General features: G+C 44.7%; 2 protein-coding genes across 2 annotated transcripts in view; both read left to right on the top strand.

Annotated features, from left to right (window-relative positions):
• Positions 1-5,270, top strand: part of LOC101648367 (selectin P) — a 44,970-nt gene extending 39,700 nt beyond the window's left edge. The window contains exons 14-16 of the mRNA XM_045297961.1: positions 1,011-1,041; positions 2,536-2,591; positions 4,501-5,270. Of these exons, the coding sequence (XP_045153896.1) occupies positions 1,011-1,041; positions 2,536-2,590 (86 nt within the window). The 3' untranslated portion in view covers position 2,591; positions 4,501-5,270. The remainder of the gene's footprint in view (positions 1-1,010; positions 1,042-2,535; positions 2,592-4,500) is intronic.
• Positions 5,271-8,347: 3,077 nt separating this feature from the next.
• Positions 8,348-18,175, top strand: part of F5 (coagulation factor V) — a 94,632-nt gene continuing 84,804 nt past the window's right edge. The window contains exons 1-2 of the mRNA XM_004706837.2: positions 8,348-8,560; positions 15,625-15,716. Of these exons, the coding sequence (XP_004706894.1) occupies positions 8,403-8,560; positions 15,625-15,716 (250 nt within the window). The 5' untranslated portion in view covers positions 8,348-8,402. The remainder of the gene's footprint in view (positions 8,561-15,624; positions 15,717-18,175) is intronic.

Below are 18,175 nucleotides of genomic sequence, written 5' to 3'. Positions count from 1 at the left end.
TAGACCTGCTTCTGGGTTTCTGAGACACTACTCCTAATGGGAGTAGAAAGCCTCATCTTTCTCCCTCAGGGCAGCTGGCAGTTTTGAACGCTGACCTTGTGGTTAGTAGTCCAATACATAACCACCATACCACCAAGACTCCTCAGTAGTCACTACAGTTGTGCTCCATTCTTGTGTTATTTCCAGGTTCTTCCTTTGTCTTGGTCATGCTGTGCCGACTTCCCCATAGCTACACTGCCTTTTCTTCCACCATTATTAGCACGTGTCTTCTACTTAGCAGCCATGGTGGCAATGTAAACATTGGACAATTAACTGCAGGTTGACAGTTCAAACCCACCAACCACTCGCTCCACAGGAGAAAGATGAATCTACTGCTCCTATTAAGATGTGCAGCTTTGGAGACTATACACAAGATTGATATGAGTGGGATTCAACTCAATGACAGCGAATTTTTTCTTTCTTCTATTTAATTATGAATTTTTCCTCTTTCCACCTTCCATCCCCGGCAACCATTAATTTTTCCCCTGTGTGTGAATCTTTTCTTTCATTCTTTTTTATAATACTTGTCTTATAGTGTTTGTCCTTTTGTAATTCACTTCTTCCACTCAGCATAATGTTCCCCACATCCATCCATGTTGCGAAATGTTTTCTTATTCTTTATCATTGAGCAGTGTTCCATTGTATGTATGCACCACAGTTGGCTTATCCTTTCATTTGCTGTTAGACACGTAGGTCGCTTCCATCTTTGACTTTATGAATAATGTTGCAATGAACATGGATATGCATAGGTCTAGTCCTTCATAGCTCTTACTTCTTTAGGGTACATACCTAGAAGGGGGATTGCTGGGTCCTGTGTATTTCTATTTCTATTTTTTAAAGGAAGAGTCATACAGTTTTCCATCTGAAAATCAGTCTATTGGCTTCTCCCAGGGGTTCATATCACAGATCTTTATCTTTCACCTTTTAATTTTCCTCTTATACCAACCATTGTGTCTTCTCACCTATTTTAGATGATGGGAAAAGCCCCTTGAGCCCTCAAAGGTAAGATGGATATGTTTTATAATGGACTTAAATGTTCCTACTTTGATTTTTTAAGGCACTATGATGGGCCGCAATGATCATCCACAACACCATTTCTTTACAAGAAATCTTTTCCCATGTCCCCTTTATTACCTTGAAGTAAATATATATACAATGACCCTCACTACACATACATATTAAAATCAGTAAGTTATAGCCCAAAGGAGAAACAAACAAGAAAGTGACACACCACACAAATACATGTTAACGTTTGTACCACACTGGCAGATGGTCAAAGGTTACATCTCTGAGTAGAACAGCGGAGACAAGACCTCCCCTCAGCCCCACCCCTGTTAATCAGTCTGCCTTTGTAGCTGTTGTTGATAATGATTCCACCACGGTCCCAATTTGGCTAATTCCGACTTGACCCCTGCTGATACTTGGCCTTGCCAACCCTAAATACACTGAGTCAGAATCGACATTTTAACAAGATCCCAGGTGAGCTTATTGTAAAGGAATCATCTTAGGGATCTTATTAAAATACAGAATATTTGGGGTGGAAATGCACACTCTCAGGGGGATGGAGGTGCTGTGAAACCAGAATGAACCTGTTCAACCCCCGGTGGAATCCCTCCGGGCACTGTTGCCACAAAGGCAGACTGAGGGGAGTGATGTTTGTTAGTGTGCTGGTGACCCAAATAGCACCCCATCCGATTTTGAAAATGGTGAAGGAACGATTCTGGTGAAGGGCTGTCAAACCTGTGCCATAACATCCCTCAATTTGTCCAGCAGCTCCATTTTAAAAGACAAAATGACTTCACCTTTACAGGTAAAGCAGTCAAGTTAGAAATCTCTCCTCTACAGGAATCGAGCAGATATGTTGAAGTTTCATGGGGTGCGGGACACATTTTGTCTCCTGTGCATTGCAGGGAGGAGCTCTTGCGGTGCAGTGGTTAAGCACTTGGCCGGTATTAAATCCACAAAGCTGTGGTAGTCAGCCTCCATAGAGATGGATAGGCTTGGAAACCCTGTGGGTCTGTGCTAGTCTGTCCTATAAGGTTGCTATGAGTCTATGAGTTGAAATGGAGTCAGCCATTTTCCCCACTTAGATTATTTAGGAGGTATACTTTTTAGGAGATTCCAGTTTCTATTTATGAAATGCTAGTAGAATTCCATGTTCATTCTGTAAACCAAAAACAATGCCCCTAGGGGGCGGCATGGCCACCCATTGGAAATGATTGTTAGATTATCAAGTATTGAAACTGGAACTTTGTAGCTACCTCACCCAGGAAAGGTAGCCAGGACATCAAGCATCAACCACAATTTCAGGTGGATACAGAGCACAATGCAAATTACTCAGCACGGTTACATGCAACCTGGCACCTAACTTTTCTTGGAAGCAGAATTCCCGGGTGGGTGGTTCTGCGGTTTCTGGAGACACTTTGTGTGCCGTTTCTGCGTTGTTGGGGACTGGACATGACCCGGGACGTCATCCTGGTGTTTCTGTTCTTTCAGCCACCTAGGAACGTACGGAGTTTTCACAAATGCTGCATTTGACCCGAATCCTTAAGGTAAGTGACTTCTGAAGATATTTTGGAAGGAAAGGAAAGAGACAGGGAAAGAGAAAGAGTATAAAATTTGACTTTTCTTTATATGATGTTATCATATATTAAACTTTAGGAGACTGGGGGTGGTACAAGCCACTAACACACTGGAGGGGCTAACCAAAAGTTGAGGCTTGAATCCGCCCAGAGGCACGTTGGAAGGAAGGCCTGGAAATCTACTTTTTAAAAAATTGCCATTGAAAACCTTACAGGGCCCAGTTCTACCTCAACATACCTGAGTTGACATGAGTAGAACTCGACTCGAGGGTAACCGGGTTTACTTATTTGTTTTGAGGTTAAATTTGAACCATGGATGATTACATTCCTGCCATAAAGGTCAGTCTGTTGGCAGCAGGGCACAGAACGGGAGTTCCTCCGACAAGTCCCCCTCTGCCAGAATGGATGGCTTCTCACGAGGGCCAGCTGCGTCTGGGCGTATGGTAGTCCCGTCAGTGGCTGTGAGGTGGTTCCAGGGCCCTTCTGCTTGTGAGGCAGAAGTCACAGCTGCCATGAAAGGTTAACCAATGTTTACGGAGCCAACCCTTGTAGTATGAAGGGTGTGAGGGCCAGCCCCCCAGCACTACTACTCACGGGTTCAGTAATGCACAATTGTACGGTTGAGGTATGTAAGTATTATATTAAAGTCATCGAGAGCATGAGCGATACAAGAGATATTACAATGAGGCAGTCAGACACATTACGTGGTAGCATTGCTCACCTCAGCCCAGCTTGGTGGTCCACGTGGAGAGAGGGGGCAGGGAAGGAGGACGGGGAAAGGGAAACAGGGGAGAGAGGCCAGAAGAAGAGAGGGGGAAGAGAGGCGAGCAGGACCAGTGAGAGCCCAGCCAAAGAGAGATCTCTATTGCTGACCCAGACCTATATACCTTTGGTGCGTGCAAGCCCCCTAATTACAGGTAAAGACATACATCACAGGAAGGGGTTGCACAGTAGGTTATACAGCAATGAGAGGGGGTGATCTAGGAACATACATGCAATAGGAAGAGGAGGTATTGGGGGTATACATGTGACAAGATGGGCAGATCCTAGAGTTAGGATGGCAGCTTAACTTTGGATGTCACAGAGCTGGTTTGACTTGTTCCTGGATCAACTGATAGAGGCCATTATCAGTAGGATGTGAACTCCTCCTACAGGAGCCTGTCCATTGTCCCTAGCAGTAGGGAGCAGGCCACACTGCAGTCTGGCAACTGATGGCCCTCAGGGGGGGAATGCCTGCACATCTGACCTCCCCCCACAAACCCTGAAGGCAACCTGCTGGGAAAACAAAAATAATCAGAGACTGCCCCTCTTCCGACAAGTGCCATGCGTAGTTGAAGTCCCCAAGAAGAATATCCTGGCTGATAGAATATATGGATTCTGGGAAAGATTACATTGAGCTTCCAGCTACCAGATACTGTGGAGTTGACTCTCAACTCATCGCAGCTCCTGTGTGTCACAGGATAACTGCGCTCCATGGAGAGTCCCATGTCTGATCTTTAGCAACGAGATAGCCAGGCCTTTCTTCTGAGACACTTTTGGGTGAATGTAAACCTCCAACCTTTCAGTTAGCAGTTGAATACATCCAACATTTGCACCACTCGGGAGTGGAGACAGGTTTCTTCTTCCTACTTCTTTCCTCCTTTTATCTTTCTTCTTCAAACAAAATGCAAATTCTGACTTAGAGGTCAGCATTGAAAACCAATAGCCTACAATATCTCGGGGACAGGCACTGATTAAGCAGTCAGAGTCTGTGGACAGTACATGAGAAAGAAAGCACTAGAGAGCCTGTCCCCTAGGATCACTTTAAAATTCAGTTCTTGCAAAAATTACTTTCTGTTTAAAGAAACATATACGTACTTCTCTCTTGTCTCTTTTTCAGAGCCCTTCCTTCCTCTGGCCATCCCATTCAAACGTCTCAGGATCCTGTTTTTAAACATCAGACTGCCTGTGAGACTTGACTTCAACTACAGGCTTTGTGTTTGCTGTAAATACCTGTGAATAGAGGACATGGAGTTTCCTTTGGATTGCCTCTGGACCAGAAGAGGAGACTTGTACCACGATCCCAAACTCTACCACTGCTTCCTGCTCCACCCCTCCTCGGCCTCCGCCACACGCAGCAGAAGTCAGGAGCAGGGCTTTCTGCTGTGAACAACGAAGGTGCCTTGGCTGTTACTTGAAATAAGCAGCATTAGTCAAAGTACCTGGAGCCTTTCATTCACCAGAAGACGAGGTTGTGGAGACACACAATGCCTCTCCATTTGTACTGGAAGATAGTATCTTCTACTTTGGAAGGCAGGCAGCAGTCTCTGACTTGAAAGAATTCCATTAGGACCCACTGGGGTCTCTCTGGGAGCTGCTGTTTACAAAGTTTCTGCTGCTGAGGCTTCCAGAGAGGCGTCAAATCAATCTTACCCTACAAGTCAAAACCCCAAATAACCACTGCCACCAAAGTTTGACTCAGAGCAACCCTCTATGGGGTTTCTGAGGTTGCAAATCTTCATGGGAGCAGACAGCCTCATCTTTCTCGTGAGGGTCAGATGGTGGGCTTGAACTGTTCAACACTTACCCAACACCAGCTCTCCTTATCACTCTCCCCCAAAGGACCCAGCGACAGATATTCAAATCTGTAATTAAAGAGATTTGCCCAAATGCCTTGTTCTGTCTGATATTTTGTCCAATACCATCTGTGTCCGTCACTCTGTTTGCCGTAACTGTCAGACTGGAAGCCATTTGTAGCTAGGACAGCTTCTGCAGTCCGTCAGCAGCCACCCAGCATGCTCCTCGCAGAGCACATCTGGCAAGCAGAAAAAGTCATCATCTCCTGAACGTTCTACAGGAGAGAACCGAGTGTTGTGTGCGCTCTTTAACTACCACGTGTTATGTAAATAAGTCACTGAGAATTATACAGAGGTACCTTTTTTTTCTCTTTAAAATCATTTTATTGGGCGCTTGTACAACTAACTCTTCACAATCCATACACCCATCCAGGGTGTCAAGCACATTTGCACATGTGCTGCCATCATCATTCTTAAAACACTCTTTCCACTTGAGCCCTTGGTATCAGTTCGTCACCTTTCCCCACTCTCCCAACCCTCCCTCCCTCATGAACCCCCGATAATTTATAAGTTATTATTTTGTCATGTCTTGCACTGTCCGACGTCTCCCTTCACAGAGGTACCATTGTTACATGAATACAAAAGTTCGAGAACAAAACCAAACTCACTGCCATCGAGTCAATGTCGACTCATAGCATCTCTATAGGACAGGGTAGAACTGCACTGTGAGTTTGAGACTGTAACTGTTTATGGGAGTAGAAAGCCCAGACTTTCACCTAAGGAGTGGCTGGGGAGTTTGAGCTTCCAACCTTGTGGATGACAGCCCAGCGCTTAACCACCACACCACCAGGGCTGAGAACAAAACCAAAATAGAGTTTTTGTGTCCCTGAAATGCAATGAATTCATAGGCCATCCACATTGAAGGGTATAGGAAGGAGCATCACGAAGTCCATGAGCTGAACTTTTTGAAGACCTGGGTGTAAGCACATATGCTTACATATGTGGAAAAGTGGAAAAGCCATGTCACTCGTCATAAAAAGGGCTGCAATAATTTTGCAGTACCCTTAGGAACACTGCACTTTTTAAATTGTTCTCTGATACACTATCAGTACCATCTCTGACTGCTACATGCCAATCACTCCGATAAAGTTCTCAGCCCTGGCTCCCGTGTCAGAATCTGCATTCCGTAATAGCTTGTAGTGGATTCTGATGGTTTGCCAGCTCTGGGAGCCACTGACATAGATCTTAAAGTATAAACCATTAACAATAAATGCTCACACAAAATAATAAAGAATAACCAACATGCATATGAGGGGGCTTCAAATTGTTCTGGAAAGTTGCCTTGTTTTTTAATTCCAGATTTCCAAGAATGTTTTTAGTGTATTCTTATGTAATTTGAATGCAGTCTTGCTTAAGAGTTCAGAAAACGGAAAAAATCTTTTGAGTTCTGATACAGAGAGGTAGGTACATAGACCACTAGTGGGGATTTTACTGGTAGACAGGAGAAGACTTAATGGGCATTCTGAGCTGGTTGAATAATACTTGCAAAGGAGCAAAGACAGAGGGTTGTGTGCAGATGCAGAGGGACCAACCACCACCAAGAGAGGAGTGGGGAGTGGAATGTGTCCTTCGGACCTGGGATCCCTGTGCTGATTGATGTCAAGGTGCATAGATCTCCAGGAAGTGCTGGGCATACAGAAGCTGCCAGGAGATAAAGGCCTTCCTCCTAAACTTGTGAGGCAGCCTGCCCCCAGAGCTGGCACCGTGAATTTAGACTTCTGGCCTCATAAACTGTAAGACAATAAATTTCTGTTTGGTAAGCAAAAAATCAAAACAAAACAAAAAACAGAAAGAAATAAGACTAAAGAAGTTTGTGTATAGGAGGAGGGAACTTGTTACAGATCCTGACATAATCAGATTTGACCTTACATGAGATGCCTAGATTACAATCTACTGAATGAATCAAGACAGAGCATCAAACTGGTCAGAGGCATGCGGAGCTAGGGAACCAGACTAAGTCATCACGATGTTGCTTCCATCACTTCTCAGGTCCTCTGTTAACTGCAAATAAAATTACAGAGCCATGTTGCAACGGTCACACCAAGAGCATGTATTTTTCTGGAGGCAGGGAAGTATAATCATAATAATAAATACACGCTGTGTGCTTTCCAAGTGCTATGAATTATACACTCGACTGTAATCTTGATTCCTCACCACAACCAGATCAGAACAAAACTCTTCTTATCATCCCAATGTTGCCAACGCCATCACCAAGCTCCAGAAAGAGGTTATTGAATCGCCCAAGACCACCTGCTGGGGAATTGAGGTCGGGTCTACTGCTTTTCTTAGCCCGGGGATCTATGGTCTCCGTCATCTGACAGATCGGAGCATTGGTGTCGGCATGGTGGCTTGGTTCACTGGCTGCCAATGAGCCAGGGAGTTTGCCCTCTCTAATTTTCAGAAGTAGCTCACCAGGCCTTTCTTCCTAGTAAGTGTTGTCTGGTACCTCGGCTGAATCCTGCTCAGCACCATAGCTGTGCTCAAGCCTCCAGGGACAGACTGGAGGCACTCCTGCCTGGAATCAACCTTCTTCAGGGCAGCAGAGAATCCCCCCATGGAACCATCAGTGCCTCTCAGGAGGCGGGCAGAAGCAGGGAAGTGATTCAGGGCCGTTTCCCCTCATTCCCCACCACTCGAAGGGAGGAGCGTGCCTCTCTGTCTGCGCCCCCGGAACACTTAAGACCCTTTGGCTCAGGTCAGGAGGTGATCTGGTTGCTGTGCGCCCTTGGCTGTGAACCTTGATCCAGGCAGGTGTGGTGGTCCGTGGTGAGAGCTCTGGGTCCGGTGGTGGGCTCCGGTGGAGGTGGAGGCTCACAGTGTTGACCTCGGTTCAGGCTTCCCTGGACCTTGCCCTGCTTACTAGAGTAAAACAGTCAAGGGATCCGGTGCGCTCTTTAACAGCTCCTGTCTTCCGGGGCAGTGACCTAGCGGACCCCCGGCTCAGAACGACCCCGGTGGGGGTGGAGAAGTGGGGTGGGGGCACTACGTAGGCTACAAGAGGCGGCGGCCTGGGGAGGCGCCTGGAGCAGCACCAGGGAGGGCAGACGCTGCCACCCGCTGCCTCTGAGCGCTCACTGCAGCCCGCTGCCAGGGCGCCTTGCCCAGGTCCCAGGGCGCCGCGGGCAGGAGCACGAGCAGGAACAGAAGCAGGACCCGAAACGGAACCATGGCCCCCGACTGCCCGCGCTTCTGGGTCCTCGTGGTCCTGGGAGCCAGCTGGGCCAGCTGGGGGAGGCAAGAGGCCGAAGCAGCCCAGCTCAGGCAGTTCTACGTGGCTGCTCAGGTCATCAGTTGGAACTACCGGCCTCAGTCTCCAGAGTCAAGGTAACTCGCGGGTGGCGTTCGGGTGGGCGGAAGGACCTTTCTTCCAGAGAGCGTTCCCTTTTCAACTTCCAGGCTTAAAAAAGTGGTTTGTTTTTTTTAAATTTCAGGTAAGTAAATACAATTTATAGGAGAGTATAATGAGCAAATGGTGACGTAGTGGCCTATGAGTTGCACTCTAATCACAAGGTCAGCAGTTCAAAACCACCAGCTGCTCCGAGGGAGAAAGTGTAGGCTACCTACTCCTATTAGAGATTTACGGTCTCGGAAAGCCACTGGGGAGGTGCTCTACTATGTCCGTTAGGGTCACTATGAGTTGGAATCAACCTGACGGCAGTCAGTTTGGGGTGTTGTTGTTGCTGTTGTTGTTATAACGAGCAGAATGAGCTTCTCAAACTGTCGCCGCCATCCAGACAATTGCTGCTCAAAACGACTCTATAGGACAGGGCAGATCTGCCCTGTGGGATTCCCAGACTGTGACTCTTTATGGGAGTAGAAAGCCTTGTCTCCCTGCCCGGGGCGGCTCATGGGTTCATTCTGCTGACCCTGCAGGCTGGCAGCTCCCCACACACCCCACCAGGACCACCAGGGCTTCAACTGCTGCTAAGTTTGTTCCCAGGCTGTGTAGTTTATCATTCTGGGGATATAGAAATTATCCAACTTGATTGCTTCTAAATGTTGGCACTCTTTCCAGAGTGTGCTATGAATCGTGTTGTTAGTTTCATTGTTGGTTTATTCCAAAGCATGAAGCACCAGTCACTAGCCCCCTCGTTTACCTTTCCTGCACACTCCTTCCAGACATTTGGGATTCTACATTTTAATCTGATGGTAAAGTGAGTAAATGCTCGGCTGCCAAACAAAAGGTGACTGTGTGGACCCATGAACTGCTTTGTAAAGATACGACTGTCTGCTTTAGTGAAGATCATTGCCTTACAGAGCCTATGGAGCGGTTCTACGCTGTCCTACAGGCTTGCTATGAGTCATACTTGAATCAATGGCAGTAGATCGCTTTTTACGAGAGAGTCCCTGGGAGGGACAGTTAAGTGTTTGACTACTAAGTAGAAGGTTGACAATTTGAACCCATCCAGCGGCACATCAGAAGAGAGGCCTGGAGATTTGCCTATGTAAAGCCACACACTTGACATGCCTGTGGAGCAGTTCGATTCTGCACCCCCCGGGTGACCATGAGTTGGAATCTACTCACCCGCTCATTGCCATCGAGCTAATGCTGACTCCTGGCCACTGCCTATGGGTTTCTGAGTCTGTAACTGTGTAACAGAGTAGAAAGCCCAGTCTTTCTCCCATAGAGCTACTGGTGGTTTTGAACTGCCAACAATGTTGATCGCAGCCCAAAGCGTAACCACTATCTACAGGCTCCTGTTTGGAATCTACTAGACAGCAGCTAACAACAACCAAGTTTTACAGAACTTCTAGTTATCTGTTCTTTATTCCATTGTCCACACATCTTCATCTTCTAAAATGATAGATGGACTTCTCGTACATGTATAATTTGACCAGATGATTTAATGACTATTGCCATGTTTTTTTCACTTTTTAAAATAAATCATTTTCAAAACATCCCCACTCCATAGAAATGCAACTTTTATTCTTTCCTCTTCTCTCCCACTGTACTTTGCATTGGACTAATTTTTGTTTTGGATTGTGACTTCATGTGTCTCTCACTTTTAATCACTCTGGGATATGATCGACCCCGGTTATCTTATTATGCTCGGTATCAAAAAGCATGTGCAACTAAGAGGAGGTTTAAGTCATTTAAAACTCCACGTTGGAGTTGCAAGCTATTTTTTTTCTAAATGAAAAATGAAAAACAAGACTGCCCACAAATGATCTAAATCATAGGGTCTACTCAACATGCCCACTTAGTCATATTTTTGTTTTAATAGTTAACTTCCTATTGTGGCTCAATTTTTTTAACTTAACACCACAGCTTAAAAGATTGAGAAAGATGTGTTCCGCATTTATAATTACAAAACCAATGTGGTCTGCCAAGAATCAATGTAATATTTTGAGAAGGCTTTAAGGCATCACATTAACACTGAAAAACAATTCATTGTAATGAAGTTCTTTTGGAGGACATTACAAACTGCTTGATCATAGACTAATAAGAAATTCTCTTTGAATATTTCACTAGAAATATTGCATTTCAAGATTCTATGGTAGGTCACACCCGCACAACTGGAGAGCTGCCCTTATTAACTAAACCTCCCAAAGAAAATAACCGTCCTTCCAACACACGCAGCTTTCCTGCTCATGGATAGGAAACTAACCTGGTTACTGGCTATCCTGTGCTTATGCTTAGGAGCTGGTGATCCCTCTGTGGTTAGTACAGAAAATATTAAGGGCACTATTGGAGAACCACAGCAGGCAAAGGCCTGATTCACATGGTGAGTCTGTAGAAAACCAGAACTGGTCATCCTGTCCCCGTGTTCTGTGGCTGGATGTCCGGAACGCTGGCAAGAGTCATCCCTCTGATGATCAATGACTGGGTCAAGGCTGTCGGAAGAAAGTGCAGACCCACAGTCAATATTTTGAAAGCACGGCTCGTGCCAGTTCTCGCTGGCGCTTTCGTACGGACCGTTTGCGCAGTGTGTCTTGCCTTTCGAACAAGGAACTTGTTCTAAACCGCTCTGCTTCTAGAGCTGAACGATCCTCCTGGAAGGGAAGCCACAGAGACACGACCCTGGGCCTTGTTGTGAGGTGCCGCTGAGTCCGTTCTGACTCAGCGACGAGACGCTGTAAAAGGGGACGAAGCACTGCCTGTGCCCTCCTCACAGGTGGTGGGCTGTCTGAGCCCGGTGTTGCGTTCTGTATGTCACATATATATAGGTGTTGCTGTTCAGAAGATATATCAGAAAACAGAGCACAGGCCATTTCCAGAGTTCCGACGGGTACCGTCTAGGGACATGGAGCACTTTCTGCGAGTTGTGCAGCCCTTCGGGCCCTGCTTTTCCGATTGGTTCTCCCTCAGTCATATCACCGAAACACACCATCGCATCTTTTCGATCGCGACCACCACTTTCCTCTTGTATCGATGGTTCTTAAGTAGCCCGTGGTGGCGCTGTGGGTTAGGCACAAGGCTGCTGACTGAAGAATCAGCAAACCCACCCGTCGCTCTCAGGCAAAAGAGAAGGCTATCCAAGCCCATGACGGTTTACAGTCTCAATAGCTCTATATAGGGTTCCTACGAGGTGGAATCGACCTTGATAGCAGTGGGTTTGAGGGAGATAGATAGTTCTTACCACTATGTTTTTGCAGAAGATAGAAATCTACAAATTTAATTCATCAAATATTAGCAGGTCAAAGCCTTTAAGAGGGGAAATGGGTTTATCATATATCCTCAAGATCTGAAGTGAATGTTTTTGGCAATATTTGAGGAAACTTATTCAGTCACTAACATATATGATGCTAAATTTTCTTAAAAATATGTTTTTCATCCTAAGGTTCTTCCCTTATGTTATTTTTAAAATCATGTCACTACATCTCATAAATGAAAAATCTCTCATGCTTATTATTTTAGTTCATCCATTTAAAAAATCATTTTATTGGGGGCTCATACAACTCTTATTACAGTCCATACATCCATCTATTGTGTCAAGACATTTGTACATTTGTTGCCATCATCAATCTCAAAACATTTGCTTTCTACTTGAGCCCTTGGTATCAGCTCTTCATTTTTCCCCACTCCCTCCCTGCCCATTCCCCCATGTACCCTTGATAATTTAGAAATTATTATTTTGTCATGTCTCACACTGTCTGACGTCTACCTTCACCCACTTTTCTGTTGTCTGGCCCCCAGGGAGAGGGTTATATGTAGATCCTTGTAATCGGTTCCCCCTATCCACCCCACCTTCCCTCCACCCACCCGGTATCCCCACTCTCACCACTGGTCCTGTGGGGTTCAGCTGTCCTGGATTCCCTGTGTTTCCAGTTCCTATCTGTACCAGTGTACATCCTCTGGTCTAACTGGATTTGTAAGGTAGAACTGGGATCATGATAGTGGGCGGGGGAGGAAGCATTTAAGAACTAGAGGAAAGTTGTATGTTTCATCATTGTTACACTGCACCCTGACTGGCTCGTCTCCTCCCCACAACCCTTCTGTAAGGGGATGTCCAGTTGCCTACAGATGAGCTTTGGGTCTCCACTCCGCACTCCCTCTCATTCACAATGATTTGATTTTTTTTGTTCTTTGATGCCTGATACCTGATCCCATCCACACCTCGTGATCACACAGGCTGGTGTGCTTCTTCCATGTGGGCGTTGTTGCTTCTCAGCTAGATGGCCACTTGTTTATCTTCAATCCTTTAAGACAAAACAAAATAATTTATGTGAGATTAATTCACACAAAGAAGAGATGCTTCTTAGTGAAGACTTTACACCACATCTCTATTTCTGTATTTCAAGATTTGGCCAGGAGATGAGGGAGGGAGTGTTACTTTTCCATTATGCTAAAGAAAAATTAATTATTGTGGATTTCCCCATTAGAAACCTAAGCTCACATACAGAATCCTAGGATTCTTGGGCTCAAGGGAGTCCAGCTCACTTCCAAACAGACTACCATTGAGTCATTCTGACTCATAGCAATCCTATATAGGTTTCTGAGGCTATAAATCTTTATGGATTTGGATCACCTCATTTTTCTCTCTCAGAGTGTCTGATGGATTTGAACCACTGACCTTGTGCTGAGCAGTCCAACACATACCTGTCAGTACTCTTTAAAAGCACTGCAAGATAACATTTAGTTCATTATCAACTTCCATGTTTGAACCTCCTACTAGCCCATACCCTTAACTATCATGTGCCTGCCAGTGGCTGTCCACTTTGAATGCTTCCAGCCACTGAGAATGCATGATCTCCAATAGTAGCTGTTCCAAAAGTACTTATTTATGCCCCTAAAGCATTAACACAGTTCTATATCTTGCGTAGTCAATATTGCTGGCACTATTACAATCATGGTTTTTCTGCTCACTGGAAAAACCTGAAGAAAAAAAAACCCTCAAGGATAACCGTCAACTTTTATTGTGCTTTCCAACTTATATCAATCGTTAACCCTAACTCAGTAATCATAATGTGTCATTAAACTCTTTGCATGCATCACTTTAATTAATACAGCAGTTCCAAGGGGAGATTACACTTCTATTCCTACTTTACAGTTGTAGAAACAGAGACACAAATAGAGTAAGTCAACTTTTCAAGATTACACAGTAAAAAGGGGTGGAAATCAGATTCAAACCCAGATACCAAGTCTACAGACTGAGTTATTAGTCACTGTGCTGTATGGACTCATAGTGACCCTGCAGGGTAGAATTGCATCTGTAGATTTATGAGAGTAAAAAGCCTCGTCTTTCTTCCATGAAGTGACACGTGGTTTTGAACTGCTGACCTGGTGGTTAGCAACCCAAATCATAGCCCACTATGCCACAAGGGCTTCCAAACCAACTTGGTAGATACTAATTTTGTCCCCAATGCTTATATCATTTATTCTGGGGATATAGAAAGTATTAAACTTGACAACTTCTTGATGCTCACAGGGTCACTGTGAGTTGGTATCAACTCGATGGCAGTTTCTTTTTTCATGTCACATGGAGTCAGGGCAAGCGTGGTGGGTTTCTATGCTGTGCCCTAAGATGGGCTTGTGTCCCATCTTCAGAGGCGCAGAATAAAAGACAGGGAATTCCAATACTCTGCCTGCTTCCCACTCCCTGAATTTCTTTACCACGAATGCAGTGGGTACAACTCTTCAAATCCTGTGTCTGCCATTTATTGATAGTGACTCCTCAGACAGGTTTTTTCCCTGTTTGAGACTTTGCTTTACTGCATTAGCCACCCCACTTCTCTCAACTGGAAGAAGCCTCCTGTTTCAGTTCTTCACCATGTTCCCTAGGAGCATAAAACTATTTCGTGGAGTTGAAAAATAACTCAAATGTCTCTTCATAAAAACTTGCTCATATCTTTTATCATTTAGAATTTAAACTGAATGTTTGGATTTGCATGATTATTGTGGGCTCTTCTTTAGAGAAGATTTGTTTAACAGGAGTCACCAACAGACAAAACAAAACCCCCACAAACAAAACTCACTGCCATTGATTTGATTTCAATGCACAGTGACCCGAGAATGCAGACTAGAACTGTTCTTTGGGGTTTGCAAGGCTATAAGTCTTTTCCCAAAGAGGAGATGATGGTTTGGAACTGCTAATCTTGCGGTTAGTGCCCCACACATACCCCATTATGCTACCTGGGCTCCTTGTAATGGGAGTAAACTAACAAACAACAAACCCAAATGAGCTGCCATCACATGGATCACGACTTACAGCAACCCTACAGAAGAGAGGAGAATGGCCTGCTGAGACTCGATCCTCTTCTGGGGCTGGAGAGCCTACCCTCTCCTGAGGAGCAGCTGGTGTTTCCAACCGCTGAGCCCTGCAGAAAGGACGGTCCCAGGGAGTGCCAATGGCTAACATGCTTGGCTGCTAAAAATGGTTGGAAGTTTGCCTCTCAGAGGAAAGATTAAGTGGTGTACTTCCAGAAAACCAACTTGGAACACCCGATGGAGCACCTTCTACTCTGACACACACGGAGTCATCATGAGCCAGAATCAACTGCATGGCAACTAATTAAAGACATGGGAGAATTGCTATGATAATGGAGTATTTTTGAAGAGATTATTAATGACTACAAACCCTATGAAAACCAGTCTAGTGTAAGGTGGAAGTCTGGCAGAGAAAGAAAATGAAAATGAAAACTAAAATGTCCCACTAAAACAAGAGGGAGAAAACTGGGAAGATTGCACCCCATCAAAGGCAGAGTGCTTGGAAGGCCTGGAAAAACAAGGCAGTCCCACTGAGTTCCGGCTCTCACACGTTTCCCTGCAGTTCACTAGCTGCGTCTAGTGTCCATGCTTATAAAAGCTTGGGTTTCTAGCATATAATAAAGTTGCTGTTATGTCTACTGGAATTCTGAGGACACGAGAGTCTACCTTTTCATACTAGGAGAAGTAGATGTCATGCACAGCTGAATGTATTTCAAATAAGTTTGTATTTCATTTCCAGCTTGAATACTTCTGGAATTTCCTTTAAGAAAATTGTTTACAGAGAGTATGAAGCATATTTTAAGAAAGAAAAACCCCGATCCAGCATTTCAGGTAAGCCTGAGATATAAATATACTTCTAATCTTAAAGAGACAACTTCCTTTTTTTCTTCTTCTTAAATCATTTTATTGGGGGCTCATACAACTCTTATCACAATCCATACATACATCCATTGTGTCAAGCACATTGGTTGCCATCATCATTCTCAAAGCACAAGCCCTATAGATAATCTGACATTCATACCTCTGTAAAATAGCCACTTGGTAACATTTTCTTGAAACACATACCAGTGTTTTGAACCAGGATGAGTTATATATAATTCATAGGATCCAGTGCAAAGTGAAAATTGAAGTTTCTTGTTTGTCTTATTGTGAATTTCAGAACAGAGACAGCAAATCATTAAACCAGAAGGCCCTTTGGAACTCAGGGCCTTATGCAATTACTGGCACAGGGCACACCTGGAAAACTGGCCCTGCTTTTAATGTTGACTGAAACAGCTAACCAGAAATCTTTGGGGCCCTGAAAGTTTAATTCACTCACACAACAGATGGAGTAGCTGCTATGGGCTGGACACTGAACTAGGCAGGCATTGTGGATGCAAGAGTGGACAAAACAGACACAGAGGCTGCCCTGAGGGAGCTTATGATCTAGTTTAATGAGCCCAGAGGGGTTGTAACAGAATGATAGTTTGCTTCCTTCTGAGTCTCTGGACCAGGGCTCGGCCAACTTTTGAGACAGAAGAACCAATCCTATCCCTCACAACAATTTAAAAATCATTCAAGATCTAGAATGAAATCACTTTATCTGAATAATATCATTTAAAATTTTTTAATCATTTTATTTGGGGCTCATACAGCTCTTATCACAATCCATCCATCCATCCATTGTGTTCAAGCACATTTGTACATTTGTTGCCACCATCATTTTCAAAACATTTTCTTTCTGCTTGATCCCTTGGTATCAGCTCCTCATTTACCCCTCCCTTCCTTACCCTCTTTCCCTCCCTCCCTCATGAACCCTTGATAATTGATAAATTATTATTTTTTTTAATATCCTTTACATTTTTTTTCGAATTTACTTCAGAGCCACATATATGTACCGAAAGCCGCATATGGCTTGTGAGCCACAGTTTCTGGACTCCTGCTCTAGACTCATTCAGACAAACTGTGTATGGGTCATTTGGGGTTAGCTGTCCTTCCCGCCTGTTCTCCTGCTTTGTGTAGTGTGACACACATGATAGCTGAGTTAGGTTGGGTTCTCTAGAGGAGCAAAACCAGAAAGAGATTGAGTTGGAGAAATGGCTTACATGGCGTAGAAGGAAGTAAGTTCAGTCTGGTTCAAGTCAGGCTTTTTCTTGACGCATGGAAGCTGGCAAACAGGAAGCAGGGTGATGAAGTTGAGGTGGCAGGGGGCACAGGCTGGCAGATGGAGAGGTAAATGGAATCTGAAGTTGGATGAATGGCTCCATAGTCTGTAGTCCACCGATGCTCCTGGGATTGGTAGCCTATGGAACAGAAGACGGAGGCACCAGATGCAAGGTCTAGCTCCAGCAAAAGGCAAAGGGCCACAGGGACTCTACTCAGTCTCTTTCTTACGCACAAGGCTGCACACCCAAGGAGTTTTCATTAGGCTTCGACCCAATTGAGAGGTTGCGCTCCATCCCTAACCTTACCCAGGTGTATATAGCTGACATAAATCCTTAGCCAACACAGACCACTCCTTGTCAAGTTGACACCTGTGCACAGCGCTTCAATTGTGTTGTACATAGAGTCACTATGAGTTGGAACCGACTTGATGGCACCTAACAGCATCCACAACAATTTCAATGATCACCTCTGTCTCAAACTTTAACCTTATCTACTCACCAAAGAAAGACAATAATACAATCATACTGGTGCCCAGCATGCCGCAACTAACGTGTACAACTGAAAATGCACCAACCCCATGTTCATCGTATATTTTATAAGTGAACAAAAGAAAACTATTTGGTGCATACATGCAAAGAGGAATTACTTATAACAATTACAGCCCTCGTTTCTACAGCTGGTCACATGGCCACAGCTGGTATTTAGGACTATCTTCTCCCACTACCCATTCCATTTTTCTTTTGCTATCAGCAAGTACCTCTGCTGGTCATGGTTCTTTGCCTGGTAGTGTGACCCAAATCTTCATTGCTGAAGAGTCTTGGCTATTAATAGTCACGTCTAAATTGAGGTGCTGTAGTTGACCATTGACTTTTATCACAGGGCATGGTTGTACTAAGAGATGACTGAAGAAATCTCCTGGACTCCAGACATATTCTTCTTTATCTCCATTATGCAATATTAATGCAATTTCCCCTTGGGAATCAGGATCAATCACATCACTAAATACAGTAATACCTTCTTTGCCTGTTGATCCAGAGGCACAAGGAGTCCAAAATATCCAGGGGGCATGCTTAGCTTCCAACCCAATGGAAGCAGTGCTGTGTCTCCAGATAGGATCTTCCCCTGGAACTAAGACCTCCAGACCT

This window comes from Echinops telfairi, unplaced genomic scaffold (genome assembly GCF_000313985.2).
Source record: "Echinops telfairi isolate 266 unplaced genomic scaffold, ASM31398v2 ScPeMD7_7424;HRSCAF=8462, whole genome shotgun sequence".
Lineage (NCBI taxonomy): Eukaryota > Metazoa > Chordata > Mammalia > Afrosoricida > Tenrecidae > Echinops > Echinops telfairi.
This window is presented reverse-complemented; position numbering and strand designations above follow the sequence as displayed.